Raw genomic sequence first — 25,322 nt, 5'->3', positions numbered from 1 at the left:
GAAGGAAGAAATGGAAGGAAGGAAGGAAAGAAGGAAGGAAGGAAGGAAGGAAGGCAGGAAGGCAGGCAGCAAGGAAGGAAGGCAGCAAGGAAGGAAGGCAGCAAGGAAGGAAGGAAGGAATGAATAATGAGAGAAAGAAAGAAAGAAAGGAAGGAAGGAAGGAAGGAAAGAAGGTTATGAACAAAAGGTCGTCCTGCTGTTTTCAGTGAATATGCTGGGAGTCGTAGGAGAAAGACAGTTACCTCATCGTTGCTGAAATACAGTATATTGCAATAGTTTCCTAAGGGCATCCCTGAGCTCCTGGTTCCTCATGCTGTAGATGAGGGGGTTCACTGCTGGAGGAACCACCGAGTACAAAACTGACACCACTAGGTCTAGAACTGGAGAAGAGACAGAGCGGGGCTTCAGATAGGCAAACATGCCAAAACTGATAAAGAGAGAGACCACGGACAGGTGAGGGAGGCATGTCGAAAATGCTTTATGCCGTCCCTGCCCAGAGGGCATCCTCAGCACAGCCCTGAAGATCTGCACATAGGACACCACAATGAAAACAAAACATGCAAAAGAAAAAAAGGCACCAAACACCATAAGCCAAACTTCCCCGAGGTAGTCTGATTGTGAGCAGGAGAGCTTGAGAATCTGGGGGATTTCACAGAAGAATTGGTCCACAGCATTGCCTTTGCAGAGAGGTATTGAAAATGTATTGGCCGTGTGCAGCAGAGCATGGAGAAAGCCACTGCCCCAGGCAGCTGCTGCCATGTGGACACAAGCTCTGCTGCCCAGGAGGGACCCATAGTGCAGGGGTTTGCAGATGGCAACGTACCGGTCGTAGGCCATGATGGTGAGAAGACAATATTCTGATGTTATCAAAAGTAGAAACAGAAAGACCTGGGCAGAACATCCTGAGTAGGAGATGGCCCTGGTGTCCCAGAGGGAATTGGCGATGGCTTTGGGCAGGGTGGTGGAGATGCAGCCCAGGTCGAGGAGGGCAAGGTTGAGGAGGAAGAAGTACATGGGGGTGTGGAGGTGGTGGTCACAGGCTACGGCAGTGATGATGAGGCCATTGCCCAGGAGGGCAGCCAGGTAGATGCCCAGGAAGAGCCAGAAGTGCAAGAGCTGCAGCTCCCGCGTGTCTGCGAATGCCAGGAGGAGGAAGTGGGTGATGGAGCTGCTGTTGGACATCGGATCCCTTTGTTCCCGAGGTACTGCCAAAGGAGGAAAGCACACTCACAAGTCAGGACAGCTCTGAGCAAATCTCTTCCCATTGCCTGCCCTTCCAAACCCAAGCTGCGGAAACACACTGTGCCTGCGTCCTTTTTTCCAGGAGCTTTCTGCATTGCCCTTGTTGGAGCTCTCATTGCTGCTGGCCAAGTGTGCCATGAGGAGCAGAGCTCTGCTTGTGGGCTCCCAAGGAGTCATCCCTGCTCCACAGCAGTGGGGATGTGGGAAAGGGGTTACAGCTTCTGCCATTCACTAGTTACCTCATCTGTAATCCACTTGTAATGCAGAGGAGCTGCTCAGCATATTCCTGCAGGAAAACCTCAAGGAAACTCCTGGTTGTCCTCAAACTGCAGTGACATGAGCAGAGACAGCTCACTGCTCAGCCTTGTTGGGTGGGAAAGACCACGCAGCTTTTGACTCACTCCCCCCTGACCCCCTGCAGAGGGATAGGTAGAAGAGGGAGAAAAAGGAATAAAAATCTCATGGGTTGAGATAGAGACAGTTTGATAGACCAGTAACGGGAAAGAAAATGACAATCATTTCAAAAGAATATAGGAAACCAGGAGTGATGCAGTACAATTGCTTACCCCCCGATGCCCATCCCGAGCAGCGAACACGGATTCCTGCCGCCCGGCCAACCCCCATTTCTGTACTGAGCAGGACCAGTCCAAGGCATTTTAATGCCCTCTCTGGTGGTTTTGGTGTTGAGTCCCTGAAGCTCAGACACAGGGGAGGCTGATGAAACCTCTCCAGAAGTCAACGTCAGCTGCAAACTCCAAAGTTTCTTGGAGCGTTAATGGGTCCCACTGAGGGCCATTAGTGCCAAAGGCTCCTGGGGGCTCGTTCAAGGGAAAACTGGAGGCGGTGAGGGCAGGTAGGCAAAGGCAATGGAGAGGTGTCTCTGACGCTGGCTAATGGTGAATGTGTGAGAGGAAGGCAAAGGGCCAAGCCCTGGCCTCCAGCCCCTGGGAAGGGAGATCCTGCCCCACAAGCACAGCTCAGGGCTCTTCCTGGGGCATTGTGATGGGAGAACGTGCAATGCCAAGGGCAGAAAGACAGAATGACGGCTCCCGGGTGGGGAAGAGGAGGCGCTAAGGCCCTAGTGCTGTAAGGATAAGGTGTCTTCTGGTAGCCTTGGTGGCACAGACGACAGCCACAGCCAAGAGGAGAAAGACATAAGCACTGTTGGGGGCTTTCAGCCTTGCCAACTCCCTCGATCGTCTCCACCACAGGCTGTGCTATGGTGTCCCACATCTGCTCCTCTTCCCCTGCAGGCTGCAGACATCCCCCCTGCTTCCCCGTCTTGCTCTCCCCTCAGCATCTCACTGCCTTTACTCATCTCTCTCCATCGTCCTTGGCTGTTCCTGAAACACAACGCCTTGGGCTGATCCTGACTCCGTCTGGGTGATCTGATGCAGCACAGCACTGCCCTTGCAGTGGCATTTCTTTCTCCTGCTGTCCAGTGTCCACCTCCCAAGCTGCCCTTTCTTGCATTATTTCTTTCTCCTGCTGTTTCCCACCAAAGAAAAGATCCATCATCTCACAAACAACCCTTCAACCAGGTTCAGGCCATTCCAATAGTGCCCAGAGCCTCCCTGCCACTGGGCCAGAGAAGCCCAGGTCCCTCACCCTCTCCACCAAGCACATGTGCACTGGGCCCTAAAGCCCATCTTGGCCGACCTCCTCTGGACACTCTCCAGGTCCTCTCCACTTCTCCAAAATGGGGAGCCGCACACTGGGACACAGCTGTGTGCGTTGGGCCACAGCAGTGCTGAGTCAAAGGGGAAGGTGACTCAAGTTGCCTGGGCGGCACACGCTCCTCCTCCTGCAGCCCCGTAGGCAGCTGGCCTTGTTGATAGTGAGCGTGCACCACTGGCTCATGAGGCGTCCCTCAGGGTGCCCAGCCCGTCTCCGCAGGGTCACTGCTCAGCACATCAGGTCCCAGCCTGTCCTGCTGCATTGGGGTTATTCTTCCCCGGGATGCAGGACTGGCCACTTCTCCTTGAAAGACTTCAAGACATTTCTGTTGGCCAAATCCCAGCGTTTCTCCAGCTGCCCCTGGACTCAAGCTCCATTTGGTCAGCTGTTAATGTTTGTGTGCAGATGGTCACCCTGATGCTTGTTCCCCAGGGCTCGGTATTGGGGCCAGTTCACTTTAAGATCTTTATCAATGATCTGGACGAGGGAATTGAGTGCACCCTCAGTAAGTTTGCAGACGACACCAAGTTGGGTGGCAGTGTCAACCTGCTTGAAAGTAGAAAGGCATTGTAGAGGGATCTGGAGAGTCTGGATCAATGGGACAAGGCCAATGGTATGAGGTTCAAGCAGGCCAAGTGCCGGGTCCTGCACTTGGGTCACACCAACCCCATGCAGTGTTACAAGCCTGGGGAGGAGTGGCTGGAGAGCTGCCCTGCAGGAAAGGACCTGGGGGTGTTGGTCGACTGCCGGCTGAATATGAGCCAGCAGTGTGCCCAGGTAACCAAGAAGGCCAACAGCATCCTGGCCTGTATCAGGAACAGTGTGGTGAGCAGGAGTAGGGAATTAATCGTCCCCCTGTACTCGGCACTGGTGAGGCCCCACCTGGAGTACTGTGTCCAGCTTTGGGCCCCTCACGACAAAAAAGACATTGAGGTGCTGGAGCAGGTCCAGAGAAGGGCAATGGAGCTGGTGAGGGATCTGGACAATCATTTTATGTGGAGCAGCTGAGGGACACGGAATTGTTTAGTCGGAGAAAAAGAGGCTGAGGGGAGACTTCTGACTGTCTACGACTCCCAGAAAGGAGGTTGTAGAGAGGTAGGGATCGGTCTCTTCTCCCAAGTAAGAGGGAATTGGACAAGAGGAAACAGCCTCAAGTTGCATGAGGGGACGTTTATACAGGATATTAGGAAAACTTTTTACACTGAGGGGGTTATTAAACATTGGAACAGGCTGCCCAGGGAAGTGGTTGAGGTGCCATCCCTGGAGGTATTTAAAAGACGGACAGACATAGTGTTTAGAGCTATGGTTTAGTGATGGCTTTTGTCAGAGTTAGGTTGATGGTTGGAGTAGGTGATCTGAAAGGTCCCTTCCAACCAAGCCAATTCTATGATTCTATTCACCTTTCATGCCCTTTTCCACTCTTTTTCCACTCTCAAGTTCTTCTCTTGGATCATCCTCATCCCCTCCCTTACAAAGAACCAACTCTTTTTCACCATTTCCTTGTTGGCCCTTCCCTTGGTGTTTCTGAGATGGTGACAGTGGCACTTTCCACCTTCATCATGACATCCATTAGGCCATTAGGACGTCCAAAAGCCGCAAGAAGGTCTCCTTGGAGCTTTTCTGTTTCCAGGCTCAATAACTTCAACTCTCTCAGCTTTTCTTCCTAGGAGAGGTCTTCCAGCCCTCCAATGGTTGTTGGTGATCCTTCTCTTGACCTGCTCTATAAGGTCCATGTCTTTCTTGTGCTGGGGCCTCTAGAACTGCACACAGTGTTCCAGATGAAGTTCAATGAGACTGGAGTAGGGAGGGGGAATCCCCTCCCCCCACCTGCTGGCCACGCTTCTGTAGATGCAGCCCAGGCTATGATTGGCTTTCTGGGCTGCAAGTGCACATTGCCGGCTCTTGTCCAATGTTTCACACACCAGCATCCCCAAGTCCTTCTCTACAGGGTTGCTCTCAATCCATTCATCAGTCCGTCTGTATTGATACTGGGGATTGCTCCGACCCAGGTGCAGGACCTTGCACGTGGCCTTCTTGCACTTCCAGAGGGTCACACGTGTCCCATTTACCAGTGACCAAAACAGCTGAGAGTTCCTTTCCCAAGGTTTAGGGTCTTGACTATAGTTTTCAGCTGGCATATATCCCTTCAGATCATGAATTCCACCAGGGGCTGAACGCTGCAGCCGAGGCTGCCACCAGTCTTGGCCACACCAATAAGTATCTCTGAGTTGGTGACAGGACGAGGGAGCTGGGTTTGGGTTTAGGCGTGAGGCATGTGGTGAGGGTTTCAGCTTTGGCGTTAGTGTTCAGAGAAGGGCTACAGATGAGAGCTGCAGGTGAGGGATTAGGGTTAGTGTCCAGGCAAAGGCTTAGGGGGAGCTGCGTCGTGCCGAGTCTGAGGGGCAAGAGTGTGGAAGGCACTCAGCGTGTATGGGCCCTGGTGGTGAGCAGAGGGAAAGCTCATGTGGTGATGGCCAAAAGCATCCCCATGTGAATGAGCTGGGGATTAGCACTGGGCCCCTTGGCTTGGCAGGGCACATCCAGGGGGCTACAGCACACAGGATGTCTCTGCCTCCTTTCTTTGTCACCCTGAAATCACTGCCGCTGGTTCTCTGCTCCAATTAGCCCCCAGGGAGGCACGCTTCCATTTCCTGAAGCAGCTTTGTCACCCACAGCCCTCAGCAGACCCTGCTGAACCTCTAAGGCTCTTTATTCCCACCAGGGCCCTCCACACCGCGTGACTTTCCCTTGGGAGCTTGTTAACGTGAAGGAACTGTAATGAGTTTATTCTTGCATCTCAATTCACCGTATGGTTGCAAGGGGACTTTGAGGAGAGACTGTCTCCAAGGAAGAGTTTTGCTAGAGTTTGCTGGAGAAGAAAAGTTTTGTTTAACAAGCACATAATGTAACATGGGCAGGGACATGACTAGAGACATGAGTTGGTGACAAGGCTCTCTGGGATGGAAATTTGGCCAAGAATAAGGCACAGTTTACTTAATCTGCCACACTCTCTCTTTAGCCAACTCACTAACTGTGCGTATATTTAGAACTTCCTATCAATCTCTGCAACATATTTCTTTTATATTAGTCGTTTGAGGAAGTTGGAGCTTATTGGAGGCTTGGACTTGGCATATAGTGGAGGAATGCATTGGGTTTCTTTAATTAATTGGTATCATTTTGTCTTTCTGGCTGTTCAAATTGAGTAAGAATCCCTTGTCTATTTACTCCTTGTCTACTCCCTTGTCTGAGGGGGAATCGGGCAGGAATTGGTGCAAAGGAGCTGTGAACATTCAGCTGCAGACTCAGCGCACAAGTCTGATGTAGGAAAAGAATGCAAGTCCCAGGCAGCCCCAAGAGAAATGGTGGGGAGGAGGAGGTGGGGGGGCAAGTTGTCTGTACAGTGGGGGACCTCGAGGAGATGGCAGTTGCTACCTCTCCAGTCCTCCTTAGGAGACCCTCTGGTTCAGTATCAGTTGCAGAAAGCTGCAAGCATTTCCTCTGGAAAAATAAAAAGACTAATGAAAAGCCCTTTCCAAATGAAAAATTACCTTTTCATTAAGTGCTTCTTGAAACCTTCCACTTTAAGTAGACTCCTGAGACTTCTCCACTGAGCTGTACCAGGCTAGAAGCCCTGAAGAAAATCATGGCAGAGCTGTGGCTCTTTAGGGCTTTCTGCACTTTAACGAGCCCCATGGGGCATTTGCTGCTGAGCCCAGGAATGCCAGATACAGAGAGGAGCTTGAACAACCTGTGCAGGAATTCAAGTCTGAAGCAAACGCCAAAGTGTCTTGGAGGATTAATTGTCCCCACTGAGGGCCATGACAGACCAAGCCTCCCCATGGATTTGTTCGAGCAGGCAACTGGAGGCTGTGATTACAGGGAGGCAAAGGCACTGTGCAGGTGGAGCTGATGCTGAGTAAAGCCGTGATGTATTTTATCCCGCCAAGCGGCCAGCCCTGGGAAGGGGGATCCTGTCCCTCACACTGGCTCAGGGCTCCTCCTGGGGCAGTGAGGTGTGGGGTAGGCAATGCCGAGTGAAGGACAACGGCACCACACCTCCCGGCCTCCCTGGGGGGTGCGAGGAAGCAGTGAGGCCCCGGTTCCATGAGATTAAGGTGTCTCCTTTCAGGCCTTGGTAGCAAAGACAACAGCCACAGCCAAGGGGACAAAGACCTGCAGGCTGTGGACACCCAACCTGTTTCCTCCCCTTGCTCCCACTGGGGCATCTCCTGGCCTTTCCTGACAGCTCTTCTTCCTCCCTGCCTGTTCCTTGGAACACCCAGCATTGCGCTGATCCAGGCTCCCTCTGGGTGACCTCAGGAGTCACAGCACTGTCCTTCATGGGACACTTCTTTCTCCTCATGTCCAGTCTCGTTGTGAATGTTGATTTGGGATCCTGCCCAACTTTGAGGTGGCAGCAATTTCAGATTTAGTAACACGGGGTTAAGTCATACGATTCTAACAATACTTCATCATTTGCCAGTTCTCAAAGTGATTTATCAAAATTTGCTATAACCAACACAGTGACATATTTAAAGATTCAAAAAAGGAAAGGTTCACCGGACACGTTCGACAGTTTCCTGAATCGAATCAGACACTCGCAACCACAAGACTTACAATAGTTTCCTAAATCGAGTTGCACACACAGAAAGTCGCTGAGGTGACCATCTCTGTGCAGGTAAGTCTGCACTGGGGAAGGGAATCATAGCAAAAAGGGCCAGTGAGGGGCTCCTTTGGGGGCTTTTTGAAGCAGGGAAAAGCAGCCAGCCTGTGCTGGAAACCGGCCGCTCGTGGGTGGTCTGCTGAGGAGGTGTGGGCAGAGCCAGCACCACGGGCGGCAGATCTAAAGGAGGCGTACTCGCTGGGACCACTTTCCCCCTCATAAAAGAAGGCTTTTGGGAGCACAGTGACCTTGTCACTGCGCACTGAGTAAGCATGCAGCACATGGGCATCACCCAGGGCGTCACCGGGGAGCACCACAACAAGGCGGTCATCACCCTCTCGGATGGAGTTTAGCTCTGGTCTCCACCCGGCAGAAGGCCGTGCTCTCAACCTTAGCCAGAATGGATGTGGGAACCCAGAGAGAGCTCCCACAGGAACATACAGCCATCCAGGTCACAGGCTGCAGGGGGTGCCAGAGCCTTTCACTGGTAACGCGGGGCAGCTGTAACAGCTGCTGTGTGCCTTGTGAACAGGTGAACCATCTGCTCAGCCTGGTGGCAGAGCTGTGAGAGGAAGTCAAAAGGTTAAGGAGCATTAGGGAGGCTGAACAAGACACAGACTGGTGGAGCCAGGCTCTGCCCCCCTTGAAACTGAAGCAGGAGCACCTATCAGAAAGTCACCGGGATCCACCCTGTATCCTGCCCTGTCAGGCAGAAGACAGAAGCCTAAATGCAAAGAGTGAATGGAGGGAAATTCATGGTCGGGGCAGCAGGCGAACTCCCTCCTTGCCCACCTTGTCCCCCACCCCGGTACCTCTGAAGAACAGATATGAGGTTCTGGTTGAGAAAGGCCAGTCAAATGAGGATGTGGATGATGGGCAATCCACACCAGAGATGTCTCCACAGTCAGAATGGCGTACCACCCGTATCACAACCACAACCACAAGGAAGAAAAGAAGGGTTATGGTCGTTGGTGACTCCTTCCTGAGGAGACCAGAGGGTCCAATATGCCGGGTAGACCCTCCTCATAGAGAAGCCTGCTGTCTTCCTGGAGCCCGGGTGAAGGACATCACCAGGAAACTTCCTCGCTTGATACAGTCCTCAGCCTATTACCCGTTACTGATATTCCTTGTAGGTGGAGAGGAAGCTGCGCCTCATAGACCAAGAGCAATCAAGGGGGACTTCAGGGCCTTGGGAAGGTTGGTGAGGGAATCTGGGACACGGGTTATTTTTTCCTCACTCCTTCCAGTTGCAGGCAGTGACATTGGAAGAAACAGACGGATCCAGTCTATTAATACATGGCTCCGTGGCTGGTGTCACCACCACAATTTCATTTTTGTTGACAATGGGATGGCCTACAGGGCACCGGGCTTGCTGGCATCACCTGGGAGACCCCTTTCTCAAAGGGGGAAGAGGGTCTTTGCTCAAGAGATTGTGGGGCTGATCGACAGGGCTTTAAACTAGATGTGAAGGGGGAGGGGGATGTTAATATCAGGCTTGTCTGTGACCAGCTGTGGGATAACACATCAGGGTTAGGGGGACAGGGCGCTAGTGAGGGCCTCTGACCTGTTGCCCGGGGGCATGCTGGGGACACTGCATCATAGTCAAAGTCTTACAGAGATGAGCCAGGGGCTTCTGAGGTTGTTGGAGTCAACAGGGAAACACCCATGAAACACCTCAAGGTGATCTCCTCTAAGAAGGTAACACAGGCAACAGCCCAGCTGAAGTGCCTCTACACAAACGCACGCAACATGGGTAGCAAACAGGAGGAGCTGGAAACTACCATGCTGCTGGAAAGCTATGACCTAGTGGCCATTACTGAAACCTGGTGGGACGAATCCTATGGCTGGAATGTGGCTATCAATAGCTACAAGCTGTTGAGGAAGGAGGGGCAGAGGTGTTGCCCTCTCTGTTAAGCAAGGGATAGAGTGTGAAGAGATGTCCCCAAAGAACAGCCAAGAGGAAGTCAAAAGCTTATGGGTAGGCATTAGAGACTGAGGCAACAAGGGGAACCTGGTGGTTGGTGTCTACTACAGGCCACCTGATCAAGTGGAACCTGCTGATGAAGCCTTCTTCCTGCAGCTACAGGAGGCATCGCGCTCGAAGGCTCTCCTCCTGCTGGGGGATTTCAACCACCCTGACACCTGCTGGAAAAGTAACACGGTGAGCCGTAGACAATCCAGGAGGTTCCTGGAATGCCTCGACGACAACTTCCTAAGACAGGAAATAGACAGCCCTGCCCGAGGGGATGCCATACTGGACCTGACAGTCACCAGTGCGAGTGAGCTCATTGGGGATGTCAAGATTGGAGGCAGCCTGGCGTGCAGTGACCATGCACTGATGGAGTTCACAGTGCTAAGGGATATGTGTCAGACAAGGGCGTAGTCAGGACCTTGAATTTTAGGAAAGCAAACCTCCGGATCGTCGTGGAGTTAGTCAATAGGACCCCCTGGGAAATGGTCCTCAGGGACAAGGGGGCAGAAGAGAGCTGGCAGGTCTTCAAGGACGCTTTCCATAGAGCACAAGGGCTCTTGATCCCCAGGTGTAAGAAATCAAGCAAGAAAGGGAAGAGACCAGAATGGCTGAGTTGGGACCTGCTGGTCAAATTAAAAGGCAAGAAGGAATTGCACAGGCAGTTCAAGCAGGATCAGGTGTCCTGTGAAGAGTATAGGGATGCTGCCCGGTTGAGGTCAGGAAGGCCAAGGCGTGGCTGGAGCTGAACTTGGCAAGGGATGCTAAGAATAACAAGAAGGGCTTCTACAGGTAAGTCAACCAGAAAAGGAAGGTTAAAGAAAGCGTGCCCTCCCTGATGACTGAGAATGGCAAACTGGTAACAACAGATGAGGAGAAGGCTGAGGTTCTCAACAATTTTTTTGCCTTAGTCTTCACTGGCAGCCTCTCTCCTCACACCTCCCAAGTTGAAGGACTTCAAGACGGGGACCTGGGGGACAAAGTCCCTCCCACTGTAAGTGAAGACAAAGTTTGTGACCACCTGAGGAATGTGAACATACACAAGTCCATGGGGCCTGATGCACCCCAGAGTCCTGAGGGAATTGGCTGATGTAGTTGCCAAGACACTCTTCATGATGTTGGAAAAGTCATGGCAGTCAGTTAAAGTCGGATTTGATGGGAGGACTGTTATGTGGATAAGGAACTGGCAGAAGGTTCGCATCCAGAGGTGGTCATCCAGTGGTCAATGGCTCGATGTCCAGATGCAGAGGGGTAACAAGTGGTGTCCCTCAGGGATCCGTCTTGGGACAGGTGCTGTTTAATATCTTCATCAATGATTTAGACAGTGGGATCAAGTGCACCCTCAGCAAGTTTGCCGATGACAGCAAGCTGAGTGGTGTGGTTGACGCTCCAGAGGGACAGGATGTCATCCAGAGGGACCTGGGGTTGTTCAACAGCAAAAATTTCTATAGGTACATATAGGTAAGAAGAAGACTAGGGAAGGTGTGGGCCCCCTCCGAAAGGAAATGGGGGAGCTGGTGACAAGTGACATGGAAAAGGCCGAGGTTCTCAACGACTTCTTTTCCTCAGTCTTCACTGGCAAGGGCTCCAGCCACACTCCCGGAGTCACAGAAGACAATGGCAGGTGTTGGACAGAACTGCCCGTTGTAACTGAAGATCAGGTTCATGACCATCTGATGAACCTGAGAGTGAACAAGTCCATGGGACCTGATGGGATACACCCACGGGTACCAAAGGAACTGGTGCATGAGGTTGCTAAACCGCTCTCTATTATATTCCAAAAGTCATGGCAGTCTGGTGAAGTCCCCACTGACTGGAAAAGGGGAAACATAATCCCCATTTTCAAAAAGGGAAAGAAGGAGGAACCAGGGAACTCTAGGCCAGTCAGTCTCACCTCCGTGCCTGGTAAGATTATGGAGCAGATCCTCCTGGAGGCACTGCTGAGGCAGAAGAATAATGAAGAGGTAATTGGTACAATCAACATGGCTTCACCAAGGGAAAATCGTGCCTGACAAACCTGGTGGCCTTCTATGAGAAGGTCGCAACATCAATAGACAAGGGGAGAGCAACTGACGTCATTTACCTGGACCTGAGCAAAGCCTTTGACACTGTCCCGCGTGACATCCTGGTCTCCAAGCTGATAAAATATGGGCTTGATGGACTGACAATTCAGTGGATAAAGAACTGGCTTGACGGCTGCACCCAAGGAGTGGCTGTCAATGGGTCCATGTCCAAGTGGAGGCCAGTGACAAGTGGAGTCCCTCAAGGATCAGTACTGGGACCGGTCTTGTTTAACATCTTCGTCAGCGACATGGACAGTGGCGTAGAGTGCACCCTCAGCAAGTTTGCCGATGACACCAAGCTGTGTGGGGCGGCTGACAGGCTGGAGGGAAAGGATGCCATCCAGAGTGACCTTGACAAGCTGGAGAGGTGGGCCCATGCCAACCTCATGAAGTTCAACAAGACCAAGTGCAAGGCCCTCCATCTGGGTCGGGCCAATCCCAAGCACCGATATAGGCTGGGCAGTGACTGGCTTGAGAGCGGCCCTGAAGAAAAGGACTTGGGGGCGCTGGTAGATGAGAAGCTGCACATGAGCCATCACCATGCACTAGCAGCCCAGAAAGCCAATCGTCTCCTGGGCTGCATCAGGAGAAGTGTGGCCAGCAGGGTGAGGGAGGTGATTCTCCCCCTCTACTCCACTCTCGTGAGACCCCACCTGGAGTATTGCATCCAGTTCTGGAGCCCCTACTACAAGAGAGATATGGACGCGCTGGAACGCGTCCAGAGAAGGGCCACAAGGATGATCAGAGGGCTGGAGCACCTCTCCTATGAGGACAGACTGAGAGAGCTGGGGTTGTTCATTCTGGAGAAAAGAAGGCTCTGAGGAGACCTTCTAGTGGCCTACCAGTATCTTAAGGGGGCCTACAAGAAAGCTGGTGAGGGACTTTTTAGGATGTCGGGTAATGGTAGGACTAGAGGGAATGGATTAAAACTGGAGACGGGACTATTCAGACTGGACGTCAGGAAGAAGTTCTTAACCAGGAGGGTGGTAAGACACTGGAACGGGTTACCCAGAGAGGTGGTGGAAGCCCTGGATGGGGCTCTGAGCAACCTGATCTAGTGGGAGATGCCCCTGCCCGTGGCAGGGGGGTTGGAACTAGATGATCTTTAAGTTCCCTTACAACCCTCAAAATTCCATCATTCTGTGATTCCATGATTCAGCGTGGAGAAGAGAAGGCTCCAGGGAGACCTGATAGCGGCCTTCCAGTACCCGAAGGGGGCCTACAAGAAAGCGGGGGAGGGGCTGTTTGCAAGGGCATGTAGCGATGAGGGGCAATGGTTTTAAACTAGAGCAGAGCGGGTTTAGATTAGACGTTTGGAAGAAGTTCTTTATCAGGAGGGTGGTGAGACACTGGCCCAGGTTGCCCAGAGAGGGGGTGGAGGCCCCATCCCTGGAGGTGTTCAAGGCCAGGCTTGATGAGGCTCTGAGCAACCTCATCTAGTTGAAGATGTCCCTGCTGACTGCAGGGGGGTTGCACTAGATGGCCTTTAGAGGTCCCTTCCAACCCAACACATTCTATGATTCTAAACAGGCATAAAAGTTCACCGATATAGCTAAGATATATCCCTTTTTGCAAAAAGTAGTGCATTATTGGTACCAAATGATCTTTGAAACCTCAAAAGCAGGTGTTTCTATACATCTCCACAACTGTGTAGAAAAACTTCTTTAGCTGCCATTGCAGACTTCTAAAGTTAGAAGTGAATCTCACCCTGGGAGTCTAGAGTAAAACTGAAGGTCAACTGAAAATGTTGTATTAAACCAAAGTCGGCGGCACTCAATACAGCAAAGGGAAAATGTAAAGACCTCAGATTCAAATTCACAGTCTCTATGAGAGCTAACACCACATGAAGATTTAGTTTTACAGATATCTGGAAAAATACACAAAAATAAAAGGGCGTTAAAAAAGTAGCAGGAAAGACCTGATGAGAATTAGCAGAGACGCACATTAGTAGTCTCTCTGGTTTAGCTAACCAATGGGGAAATCAGAGGAAATGGGAGTGGAGAAAAAAATTCAAGCTAAGCCAACTAGAAGGTTTTTAGGAATTCTTAAGACATTGAGAAGCCTGAACAAAAGCGCCACATTCAGTTGGAGAAATTGACAGGAAGGGAAGTAAGAGAAAAGCAGAGGTTTCCATAACCTCAGACAGAATTGCCACATCCCACAGAAGTGTCTGCGTGACTGGAAAAGTAAGGCTGCTGGAAGAGTGGGTGCATATTGTAGGGAGGGCGCTGCATTAGGAGGAGTGTGGGTCACCCACACCAGGGGAGCTGTCATCTCACTCCACTGAAACCTGGAGTGGCCACCTCGGGGCTCGTGTGCCCCTCACTGGGGCTTCCTGTTCTAGACAAGTGGGGAGGAATGGAGAGTATCCAGAGAAGCTCTGCCAATATGGGATTCATGGTCTCAAGCACACGCCCCGTGAGGGCAGGCTGAGGGTCCTGGTCTCCTTCAGCCTGGTGAAGTGGGGGCTCAGAGCGTCACAGCCATGACCTGTAACTGCTTGAAGGTGGTTTCAGAGATGCTGGAGCTTTTCTTCATGGTGGAAAAAAAAGCAGGAGAAAGGAAGGATGCCACAAAGTTTGGATTGGGAGGTTGAGACCAGAAATGACCAGAAGAAACTGTCACTCCAAGGGCAGTGCTGTGGTACAAGAGGACACCCAGGGGGTGGCTGGACCAGCCCATGGCTTTGTCTTTCCAGAAACAGACAGGGAGGATGGAGAGATATCAGTAAGGGCAGTGAGATACTGGGGTGAAATCAAAAAGACAATTGGGTGCCTTCAAAGAAAGAGGTGCAGGTATGGGACACCAAAGGAGTAACACCTTCAGGTTTGCTCAGCATCAGAGCCACCTTTAATTTCCCTTTACCTACCTGTCATTATTGCCTCCAGTTTTCTGCTCTAACAAGCCCCCGGGGGAGGCTTTGTTGGTAATGGTCCTCAGTGGGACCATTAAGAAACCTTGGAGTTTACATCTGAGTTTGTCATCTTGAGCAGTTTCTTCAACTTCCTCTCAGTGTCTGAGGTTCAGGGACTCCACCCCAAACCCACCCGAGGGGTCATTAAAATGCCTTGGGCTGCTCCTCTGGTGCTGAGCTGGGCCAGGCTCTTGGGACAAAGGAAGCTGATGTGAAGCAGGCAGCAGGGCTGAAGGCGCTGCCTGCAGGCACTGAGGATGAGACCATCAATGCAGAGAGAGCGTGAAGGCAGTTGTGATTGGGAGGAGAGCTGAGAGCTCACTGTGGGAGAAAGCTTCCCAGCCCTCTGCACGGTAAGTGTGAGGCTGCAGGGCAATGCCGCTGCCCATCCTGAAGGGTTCTCATAAAGCTGTCGTAGCCCACAGCCTGTGGGATCTTTCTCTGGTGTAGAGGAGGAGAAGGGTGTGCTGCAGAGCAGGGCTTCCCTGCAGCACCATCAGAGGGACAGGACACGGTGGCTGCCTTCTCCTGGGGATGGTTGCAGGGGCATGAAGGCGGGTGTGCAGCCAGGGGTGCCCAGGGCTGTCCTTCAGAGCAGGGTCCCGGTGCTTCAGAGGAACTCTGCCTCCTGCCAGTGCCAACTCTAACCCTGCCCAGTGAGCTTCTGCCCTCAAGGATGTGGGATCCAGGGCAGCAGCTGCCTCATCTGTGGCCATAGCTGCAGCAGAAGGGACTCTCCTGAGCACCCTCTGTCCTTCCCAGGCCATGTCTCCCTTCAGAAGAAGCATCGGGGCATTTCTCCTTGCTTCTCCACCCGTCCCTGCTGCTGCTGTTGCTCTTGTTTTCAGTCTCTCTGGGGTGGGGGCTTCATCAGCAGCTCAGCCACTGACCCTGCAGGTCCTGCCATGCAGATGTGTCCCTGGTGCCCAAGGCCTCTTCTAACCTCTGGGTGTCTAGGCAATGCAGTCCATGGGGTGGGGATAACGTTAACTCTCCCCAAAGGGCACCCCATCTTCTGGGCATCCAAAAGCTGACAGCTCTTCACTGGGGAGGGGAGTTTTTAGATGGACTCCCTTGGAGATGGGCTTTGGAACTGGACGACTCTGTTCTCCATGGGATCATCCTCCAAACCAAAGCGGGGCTGGCAAAAAGCAGCTGAGAGCAGGACGGATGGAGAGACCAGCTCTGCTCCTTCTGCACTAAGGGTCTGTCCTATTGCCTCCCAGGACTCTCACAATAGCAGTCGTAGGGTAGCAGAAATGCCAGGAATTTCTACCTTCAAACATGATTTCTCAAGTGGGCCAGGGGTAACAGGATCAAAATAAACAAAACAACCCCCCAGCTGTGTTCTGCAGCCAGGGGACCTGGGAGTGCAACAGGTTCTGCTCAGAGGTGTTTGTCCTCACTCTTCACTGCTGTTTCCATCATGGACAGGCCCCCATGTGCAGAGGGATCTGATGTCCAACGGCAGCTCCATCACCCACTTCCTCCTCCTGGCATTCGCAGACACGCGGGAGCTGCAGCTCTTGCACTTCTGCCTCTTCCTGGGCATCTACCTGGCTGCCCTCCTGGGCAATGGCCTCATCATCACTGCCGTAGCCTGTGACCACCGCCTCCACACCCCCATGTACTTCTTCCTCCTCAACCTCGCCCTCCTCGACCTGGGCTGCATCTCCACCACTCTGCCCAAAGCCATGGCCAACTCCCTCTGGGACACCAGAGCCATCTCCTTCTCGGGATGTGCTGCCCAGGTCTTCCTGTTTGTTAGCTTGATCTCAGCAGAGTTTTATCTTCTCACCGTCATGGCCTATGACCGGTATGTTGCCATCTGCAAACCCCTGCACTATGGGTCCCTCCTGGGCAGCAGAGCTTGTGTCCACATGGCAGCAGCTGCCTGGGGCAGTGGCTTTCTCAGTGCTCTGCTGCACACTGCCAATACATTTTCAATACCTCTCTGCCAAGGGAATGGCCTAGACCAGTTCTTCTGTGAAATCCCCCAGATCCTCAAGCTCTCCTGCTCAGACTCAGACTACCTCAGGGAAGTTGGGCTCCTTTCTTTTAGTACCTTTTTTGCTTTTGTGTGTTTTCTTTTCATTGTGGTGTCCTATGTGCAGATCTTCAGGGCTGTGCTGAGGATGCCCTCACAGCAGGGACGGCACAAAGCCTTTTCCACGTGCCTCCCTCACCTGGTCATTGTCTCACTGTTTATCAGTACTTCATTTTTTTCCTACTTGAAGAACCCCTCCATCACCTCCCCCGTTCTAGACCTAGTGCTGTCAATTCTGTACTCGGTGGTGCCTCCAGCAGTGAACCCCCTCATCTACAGCATGAGGAACCAGGAGCTCAAGGATGCCCTGAGGAAACTGATTCGACATTTTTTCATCAGCCATAGACTGTGTACCTTCCTCTGCAATGGATTCCCCTATCTGGTGTGACAAGCATTCACTATTCCTCCCCTCCTCCTTAACTTTTCACCTCTCGTCTGTGACACAAAATACTTATGTAAATGAAGACTCAGTCCCTCTGTGTGTTTAAATAAAATACATGAACCAGCTCCAACTTCTTTTTCTGAGACCCACCAGCAGCAGGGCTGAATAAACGGGAGATCAGAAGACCTTTCTGGCTGCAGCAGCCTGGGGCAGGCTGTCCCAGTGCCACTCTGTCACTGGGGCGGCAGGAGCTGCCTGAGGGTCCCCAGGGCCGGGGCTCTTGTACTGGGCTGGGGAGAGGGGATGGCACAGAGGGGCTGCAGACCCCTCAGAACATCCTGGGGAGGAGGACACAGGGGCCCACTGACTGCCTTTTTCTTGTGCCCAAATGCCCCCCGTCTCTGGGGCTGACCCTCCTCTGCCCCCCAGCAGCTGCGGTGCCCTTCAGAGGGGCTGTGGCTGTGGAGTGAGTGCCCAGAGCTCTGCAGCACCCTGGGGCAGGCTCTGCTGTTGGGCCAGCGCAGACTGGGCTGGGATGGAGAGAGGGCAGGGGAGGTGGCAGAGCTTGGAGGGAGCTGGGCTGGGCTGGAAAGTGCCCAGGAGGAAAAATCCTCGGAGTGCAGCTTGTACCGTGTGACCATGCGGGGTGAGGACTCACACCAGAGTGTTTGTGGTGCAGAGCCAGGGCTTGTGGAATTGGTGTCCGTCTCCAGGATTTGGTAGTGGTGGGGTTGAAGGCATGGGCCTCTGTGAGAAGAGACCAGGGGCTGCTTCCGTGCCAGACAGAGCTGGTTCCAGACGGCTCCAAAAGAAACCCACCGCTGGCCAAAACTGAGCCCGTCAACGAGGATGGTGGAACCTCTGTGAGAGTGTATTTAAGAAAGGACACAAGTGCTCGAGTGGGAGAGAAGTGAGGGAAAACCAGTGTGAGAAACAGCCCTGAAAACACCAGGGTGAGCGAAGGAGGAGGGAGAGGAGGTGCTCCAGGTGCCAGAGCAGATGGTCTCCTGCAGCCTGTGGAGAATACCACAGTAGAGCAGGTATTTTCCTGCAGCCTAAGGAGAGGAGCACAGCGGAGGAGGTAATCCCTGCACTTGGTGGAGGACCCAACACTGGACAGGCTGGATATTTCCTGAAAGAATTTCAGCTTGAGGAGAGCCCATGCTGTAGCAGGTTTATCTCGAAAGTCTGTAGCCAGTAAGAGGGACCCCATGGGAAAAGTGGTAGAAGGAAGGAGCAGCAGAGAGGAATTGTTATGGACTGACCAGGACCCCCATTCCCCATCGCCCTGCACTGCTCAAGGGGAAGGAGGGAGAGGAGCTGGGAAGGAAGCAGCAAAGTTCAGCAAGGGAAAAAATGTGTGGGAGGAGGCTTTCCAGGTGATAAGGTCTTCCATCGGTCCTATGCTTCTTTGGCCCTCAGCCTTTGCAGTTGCACATGCCTGGCCTGCCCACTTACCTTCACTCTTGTCCCCTTTGTATGAGGCCCACACACATCTTGGCACGCCCAGCGTAACGTGGCCTCCACCAAAGCTGGAGCCCACCTGGCCTTGGAGGCAGGGAGGGGCCCGGTCCCCTCTGTCCGGGGCTGGGCACAGCTTTTCCCTGGGAACCTCCCTGAGGAGCACTCCTCCTCTGTCTCAGCCTGGGGCCCGGGAGGGGTGGCACAGGGACAAGGGCTGCTGGGGCAGGGCTGAAGGAGCTCAGCTGGGACAGCGTTAGACTGAAGATCTAAAGGTGCCTGGTTCAGCCCTGGGCTTCAGCAGTGATTTTTCTCCCTCTGCTTTTTGCAGAGCCCGTCTGCCGCCTTCCAGCCTGCCCCAGCCCTGCTTGCTCCTTCACCTCTTGCCAGGGCACTGTCCCTGCCCTGGACCTGCACATCTGCGGCTTAGAAGGAGCCTTCCTCCAGCCCCACAAGTCCCCAGCCTGCCCCTGGGCAGGACTCTCCACTCAGGGCTGCTTTGGGGTGGGCTCCAGCTGTGCCTCCTTCCCTGCTCCACAGGATCGGGATGTGTCCTCTGCGGGGTCTCTGCACGACCCAATTCCTCTCCTCTTTGTCATGCTCAAGGGTGCAGAGTCTGTTCCCCTCCTCAGGCGCCTCCTGCACCTTGTCTTCAGTTCCCAGAGCAGAGGCCACTGGACCCATAGTCCCAGGGAGAGGCACTCCCTGGAGCTGCGGCCTGAATGGCAGCATCCTTCCCCCAGGGGGGTGTTGCAGTGAGACCTCTGATGTGCCCGGGACAGCTGACAAAGCCACGCTGAGGATCACCCACCGGGGTGCATGGCCATCGGTATTGTTTAGCCACATGCTGTCCTGAGCAGAATTTCTTGGCCCCCTTTGCCCCCCTGCTCCAATGACTGGTAACACACCAATATGCTCCTCTCTGGGCATCAGCCCCATGGAGATGGACACCTGCCCTTCACCCCACCTCCAGGGATGCTGCGGGGCAGAGGGGTGCAGGAGGAGGCCTGCTACATGGATGAGAGCGTGTGAGCTTTCTGCCCCCATGTTGCCCCATCGCACACCCTGGGGTGCCATCAAAGCCTGGGGGCACCTCACCCCAGGGAGGGCATGTCCCTCACCCTGTTGTACTTCTCCTCCTGTGCCGCTGCGCACAGATGTGGCACACAGGGGGGTTGCCCTTGCCCTGGGGGGCAGAGGAGGCTCAGGAGTGTTCTCCTCTCCATTGGCCCTGGAGGGGGCCAGAGCGTGGGAGCAGCACCTGCAGCCAGAGCCTCCTTCTGCCCCATCGCTCTTCAGAGACGCTGGAGGGGCAGTGGTCTGCAGTGCAGCCCTCTGCCAGGATCAGGCCCCAGGGGAGAGGCAGTACGGACTTCCCCCATCTCAGGAGGGCTCAAGTGCTGTTTGCTGCAGAGGGTCCCTGGGCACCCAGGGGACAACGGGGATGTGCCTGTCACAGACCCCTCATGGGAGGAGAGTGTCTCCTGCTGGGAAGGCTCCAGAGGGTGTAGCTCAGTGGCAGAGCGCCCACTTTGCATGTGGGAGATCCTGGCTTCCATCCCCAGCATCTCCAAGGGGCTTCTTCCCTGAATGCCCAGCCTCGGGGAAAGGCTGGAGCTGGAGCCTCTGGTCCTCTGCAGGCACTGTGGGCCTGCCCTGCCCAGCCAGGGTCTGGCTGTGGGGTGAGGAGGGCTGTGTGCGCTGCCTCTTTGGAGCCCCCTCTCAGGAGAGAGGTGGGCAGCTGTGCTGGACCTGAGCTCAGCTCACTGCCCTGCACAACACACTCACCCGAGACATGCCCCTTCCCCACCGCCACGTCTTTGGGCTCTGGTTTCCTCCAACCACCCTCAGGGAGACACTAAAGCACCTGGGCAGGCAAGCACAGCTCTGGCTCAAAGGCTTTTAATAAGAACCAATATGGGGGCTCCTGTGTAAAAACGGGAATCAAAATCGAGGAAACCCCTGGCAGTTTCTGCTGCTCATGGGAAAAGGGAGAGGGTTCCCTGGTGCTCACGGCTCTCCCAGCTGCACAGACCTCTCCTCCTTCCTGGCTGCCCCCAGCTGCTCTGCAGGGACGGGCTCTCCTGGCCCGGGGCTCAGGGACCGTTGTGCACTGAGCTCCGGTGTCACAGCCTCTGTGTCCTCAGGGGGATGTGCCACAGACACCTCTTCAGCATCGTCATAGCCCATGCTCTCTGGGGACAGGGACCAGCCATCCCCCTCAGCTCCAGGGGCACCAGCACCTCTCTGGGAGAGCAGGTTTGGCCCTGCAAGAAGCAGGGCAGGCCATTGCATGTTCACCCCATGGGGTGCCTCTCCTGGGCTGTACATCACCTTCCTCCCTTCTCCTCACCAGTCCTGAGACGTTCAGCTCCCTCTCCCACCCATGGAGCCCCCAAGGAAAAACTCCTGGGGCAGGTTGCCCCATCCGAGCACGTTTGGCTCTCAGCGTGACAGCGATTCATCCAACGTCAGGGATGCCACCCCAGGAACCAGCAGCACTTTCTTTCCCTCTCACCTCCAAGGGTATCCGTGGGTCCAGATCCTTCCTCTGCCACCCTGGGCATTTCCCAGTCTTCCTGCCCAGGGGAAGGATCCTCCCCAGGGTCAGAAACCTCCCTGGCATCATCATAGCCATCAGCTGGGTCACCTCCAGGCAGGACAGGGACATCTGAAAGGAGAGGAGAGCTGGTGACAGTGAGAAGATGCGTTCTGCAGAGCAGAGGATGGGAGGATGCGCAGGGACGTGGGGCTCCGACATCGGTGTTTGCAGCCCCACAGGAGATCCCGCCCGATCTCCCAGCTCCGAGGGTGACACTCAGTGACACTGCTGTCCATCACATGTCTGCAGGGAGGAGAGATCCACCCCTTCCTGCGCCCATTACCTGGTGCTGGCCATGGACCATCCTCCTCCTCGCTGTCCCCGGGGTAGGGCTGCAGCTTGCTCAGGGACCCCTCTGAATAGGAGCCTGGAGAGAGGCCCAGCGGGTGTCAGGGGAGTGCGCTCTGCTGACCCAGCTTGTGCTCAGTGCTGCTGGGGACGTGGGACCCACAGAGCCACGGCTGCACGGGGACGAGGGCTCAGGACTCACCCTGCTGCCCTGGGACAAAGCCCATCTCCAAGGGCCTGCCAGAGCTGCCCTGGGACAGCCCCTTCCCTCACCCCTCAGGTGTCCCCCAGGGTGCAGGGGCAGGCAGAGAGGGGCTGTCCCCAAATGGGACGGGCAGAGCAGGTGGGGAGAAAGCTTCTCTCCTGGGCCCAGGATATGGGTGCTCCCCACACAGATCCAACAGCCCCACAACCGCACGAACCATGGGTTAGTGGGCTGCAGGGGTCAACCCTGGGTGGCAGCCAGGGGAAAGAGCACTGTAGATGTGTCCTCAATGAGGGACACACACCAACCTGAGCCGCTGAACCTTGCCTGCTTCTGCCATGCTGGGCTGGAACCGATCTCCTCGTACACGGCCTCAGGGAAGGGCTCCTGAGCTCTCTCAGAGCCTGTGGACAGAGGCAGGGCTGGCCCAGTGATGGTCAGAGAGAGGGTGGGATCCCGCAGAGAGCACACACTCTTGTCCCCCCAGCTCTGCCTCTCCCACTCACTGACACCCCACGGCACCCCTGGCCTTGCCAGCAGGCATCTTCCCCTGGGAATGGACCCACCTCTGCGCCCAGCCCTGGTGCTTCGCACTTGCCCGGCCAGGAGGGCCAGGAGCAGGCAGACAAGGGCTCCCAGGATGATGCACATGATGACGGGCAATGAGACTCTCCCGCTGCCGGTCAGACGGCCCCGCGTGGGATCTGCATGGCAGGAACACAGAAAGGGCAGCACCAGGCCTGGGAGAGGTGAGGGGCCGGCACACCCCAGTCCTGACCCCCATTACATACCAGGTTTCAGGGGATGAGAGATGGGGAAGCTCCCACCTCACTGGGTGAATGACAGCCCTCCCCAGCCTCCCGCCCCACCGCTACCCCGGTGCCTCCTCCTGGGAGTTTCACAGCCCAGCAAGGAGCCCCTTCCCTCCGGCTGTGGGTCACAGCCTGGCCCCAAGAAGACCCAGCGCTGGTGGGGAGGACGGGTTACCTGCTGGAGGGGTTGGTGCTGCCGTCCTGGGTGCATCTGCAGAGGAGGAGAAGGAGAGCTGGGCTGAGAGGGTGGGGAGGAAGCTACCAGGGAGCCTCCTCTCTGACACACCGTGTGTGTGTGTGTGTGCGCGCACGTGTGCATGTGCAGACATCCCTGCCACATCCCACCCAAATCGCCCTTCTGCACGACTGGTGAGCATGGCCAGGAAGGAGCGCAGGGCCCAGAGCAGGGACAGAGCAGGCAGCCCGGGAGATGCCCCTGGGGGCTGCAGGGCCCTGAGGGCAGAAGCTGGAGGACATCCAACCCCACAGAAGCTGCTGCCCACTCGGCAAAAGGCTCTCCTGCTCTGCAGGGGTGGCCTTGCTCTCAGGAGCTCTGGAGCCATGATGGCAGCCAATGGGGAAAAGGGCTCCCTGTGAGGTGTCGCAGCCCTGCCGCTCACCTGAGCAGTTCACGGCCGCATCCTCCTTATGGCGGCAGGCACCGCTGTCCCCAGGCTGGGCCCAGCAGTCCTGCAGAGATGGCTCTGTCCCCCGGCACTCCACCTGCTCCAGCCAGATGGGGCCGCTCCCCTCCCCAAATGCAGCCTCGGCCAGGGCAGACACCGCAGGGCCACAGCCCAGCTGCCTGCATGCCACCTCGGCATCCCGCATGTCCCAAGAGTCGTCACACACCGTCCCCCAGGAGCCACGGTGCCACACCTCCACTCGGCCAGAGCACCCCTTCTCCCCTCCCACGGCACGAATCTTCTCCCTGTCTGGAGAAGGCAGAGAGCTCCCAGGGCCGCGGGACAGCAGGCAGAGCCCTGCCAGGCGAGAGGGGCATGCAGAGGAGCAGCTACCTGTGCAGCTCGGGGTGCTGGGGCACGCAGCCTTTGGGGCCGGGGGCGATCTGGCTGACTCCCTGCAGAGGGAAACGCTGTGGTGAAGGGGCTGCTGCAGGGGGGCGTGCAGCAGAGAGCGGGGCTCAGCTCAGCTCGTGCCACCCACCCATGGCAGCAGCTGAACCCCGGTCCTTCGGGGGACACACACTCGGCAACGTGGGGGACCCTGACTGCTCAGCCCCAAAGGGACCCTGGGTCACAGAGCAGCAGGAGGGTGTCCATGGAAGGGACACTCCTCAGAGCCCTGGCTGTTCCCTTCTGGGACCTTGCCTCGAGAAACCTCTGCCTCAACCAGGCGAAGCTGGGAGCCCGGCTGGCACCCGCTGGTGAATGTGTGGGGCTCCAGGAGAGGAAGTCCCATTTTTGGTACCAGCAGCAGCAGTGTCTGCCTTGGAAACGAAAGGCCCCCGCAGGCCCAGGAATTTGTCCATGCCCAGCCAGGAGCAGGAACGCAGGGGATGCTGGTGCCCGGCTAGCTCAGAATTACCCTTGCAGGTGATGTGGGTCTCCTCTCGCAGGTCGTCGCATGACTGCGGGTGCCAGGGAGCGGAGGGACACTGCCAGAAGGAGCTGTTTCTCTCCCCACACTCCACACGATCCAGCCAGGCCGTGCCAGACAGCCTGCCGTAGGGCCGTTGTGTTTCCAGGGACGCTCTGTCCCCGCAGCCCAGCTCCTTGCATGCCAGCGACACAGTTTCAGGAGTCATGGAGTTGGAGCAAACGCTCCCCCACGTCCCATTGTAGAAAACCTGCAGGCGCCCGGAGCAGTTGGTGCCGTTCTCCAGCCTCAGGGCCATGAACTCTGGGAGGAAAGGCAGCGAGGGGGAACAGGCTGGGCTGGGGCTGGGGGAGCAGGGACACCCCTGCACCCGCCAGGCCCTCAGACAGGCAAAGGCACGTCCAGCAAGTCCCCCTTGCACCCACGGACAGAGAAATGTCCCTGATGGACAGACACCCCTGCCCTCCCTGCTGACCGTCAGGGACAGCGGAGCTCCCCAGGGACCCCCGGTGGGACTGAGGGCACCTGTGCATGGGTGTCCCCACGGTGGCCTTTGTCAGGGGCTCAGAGCTGGCCAGGAACAGCCTCGGCCGTTGCCGGCTCTCCCCTCGTCCCGGCCTGCCTGGGCACTGGGCTCCCACCACAGCTCCAGGCACACACCTGAGCAGACGACTCCTGCGTCCTCTTTGTGCCCGCAGTCGTGCTGCCCCCAGGACCCTGCCGGGCAGTCCCAGAGAGCAGCTTCGGCCCCGGAGCAGTTCACGCTCTCCAGCCAGATCTGAGCGGAGCCTTCCCCGAAGCGAGCGGAGCCAACCGCCTCCAGCGCCCCTCCGCAGCCCAGCTGGCGGCAAACGACAGCAGCATCAGACAGGTCCCAGCCGTCATCGCAGACGCTCCCCCAGCTGCCCTGGTAGTAGATCTCCACTCTCCCAGCGCAGCGCCCAGGCCCGTTCACCAGCCGCACCTGACGGCTCCCTGTAGCAGGAGGAAACCCCGGCTGCCGTCAAGGGCCGGCTGCCCACCCAGCCCAGAGCCTGGGGGGGCCGTGCAGCGCCACTCACCCCAGCAAACGACCCCCACGTCCTCGGCAATCCCTGCTTCCAGCGCACTCTCAGGCAGGGAGCTGTTGCAGAGGGTCAGGTTGGCCTCGTGCCCTGCACACCGCACCCCGCACAGCCCCAAGGGACCCGTCCCTCTCTGAGCCTTCGGGGGGTTGTAGGCTGCCTCTGCCTCTCCGCACTGCAGCTGCCGGCACACCACGCTGGCCTCCTGCACGTCCCACTGCTCATCCAGGACTCTGCCCCACGTCCCGTGCTGGAAGATCTCCACCCGCCCGTCGCACGGGCTTCCTCCACCCACCAGCCGCAGGGATGCGAAGCGAGCTGGGCCTGGGGAGAGCAGCCATGCCCCAGCCCTTGGCGGCATCGGGGAGCCCGG

General features: G+C 55.9%; 2 protein-coding genes across 2 annotated transcripts; one reads left to right on the top strand and one right to left on the bottom strand.

Annotated features, from left to right (window-relative positions):
- Nucleotides 1-243: 243 nt before the first annotated feature.
- On the bottom strand, nt 244-1,182 carry LOC134509698 (olfactory receptor 14A16-like). The gene has a single exon (XM_063322301.1). The coding sequence runs from the start codon at nt 1,180-1,182 to the stop codon at nt 244-246; it is 939 nt and encodes a 312-aa protein (XP_063178371.1).
- Nucleotides 1,183-15,985: 14,803 nt separating this feature from the next.
- Nucleotides 15,986-16,897, top strand: LOC134509708 (olfactory receptor 14J1-like; the record flags this gene model as incomplete). Its single annotated transcript, XM_063322311.1, has 1 exon — nt 15,986-16,897. A coding segment is annotated over exon 1 (912 nt), but the record flags the coding sequence as incomplete, so codon positions are not given.
- Nucleotides 16,898-25,322: the final 8,425 nt, after the last annotated feature.

This window comes from Chroicocephalus ridibundus, unplaced genomic scaffold (genome assembly GCF_963924245.1).
Source record: "Chroicocephalus ridibundus unplaced genomic scaffold, bChrRid1.1 SCAFFOLD_26, whole genome shotgun sequence".
In the NCBI taxonomy this organism is placed as follows: Eukaryota; Metazoa; Chordata; class Aves; order Charadriiformes; family Laridae; genus Chroicocephalus; species Chroicocephalus ridibundus.
The sequence above is the reverse complement of the archived record's forward strand: the minus strand, read 5'-3'. Positions and strand labels throughout refer to the sequence as shown.

Bases quoted from the DNA above. Each gene is read 5' to 3' on its own strand.
- LOC134509698 (XM_063322301.1), bottom strand. From the start codon at position 1,182: ATGTCCAACAGCAGCTCCATCACCCACTTCCTCCTCCTGGCATTCGCA.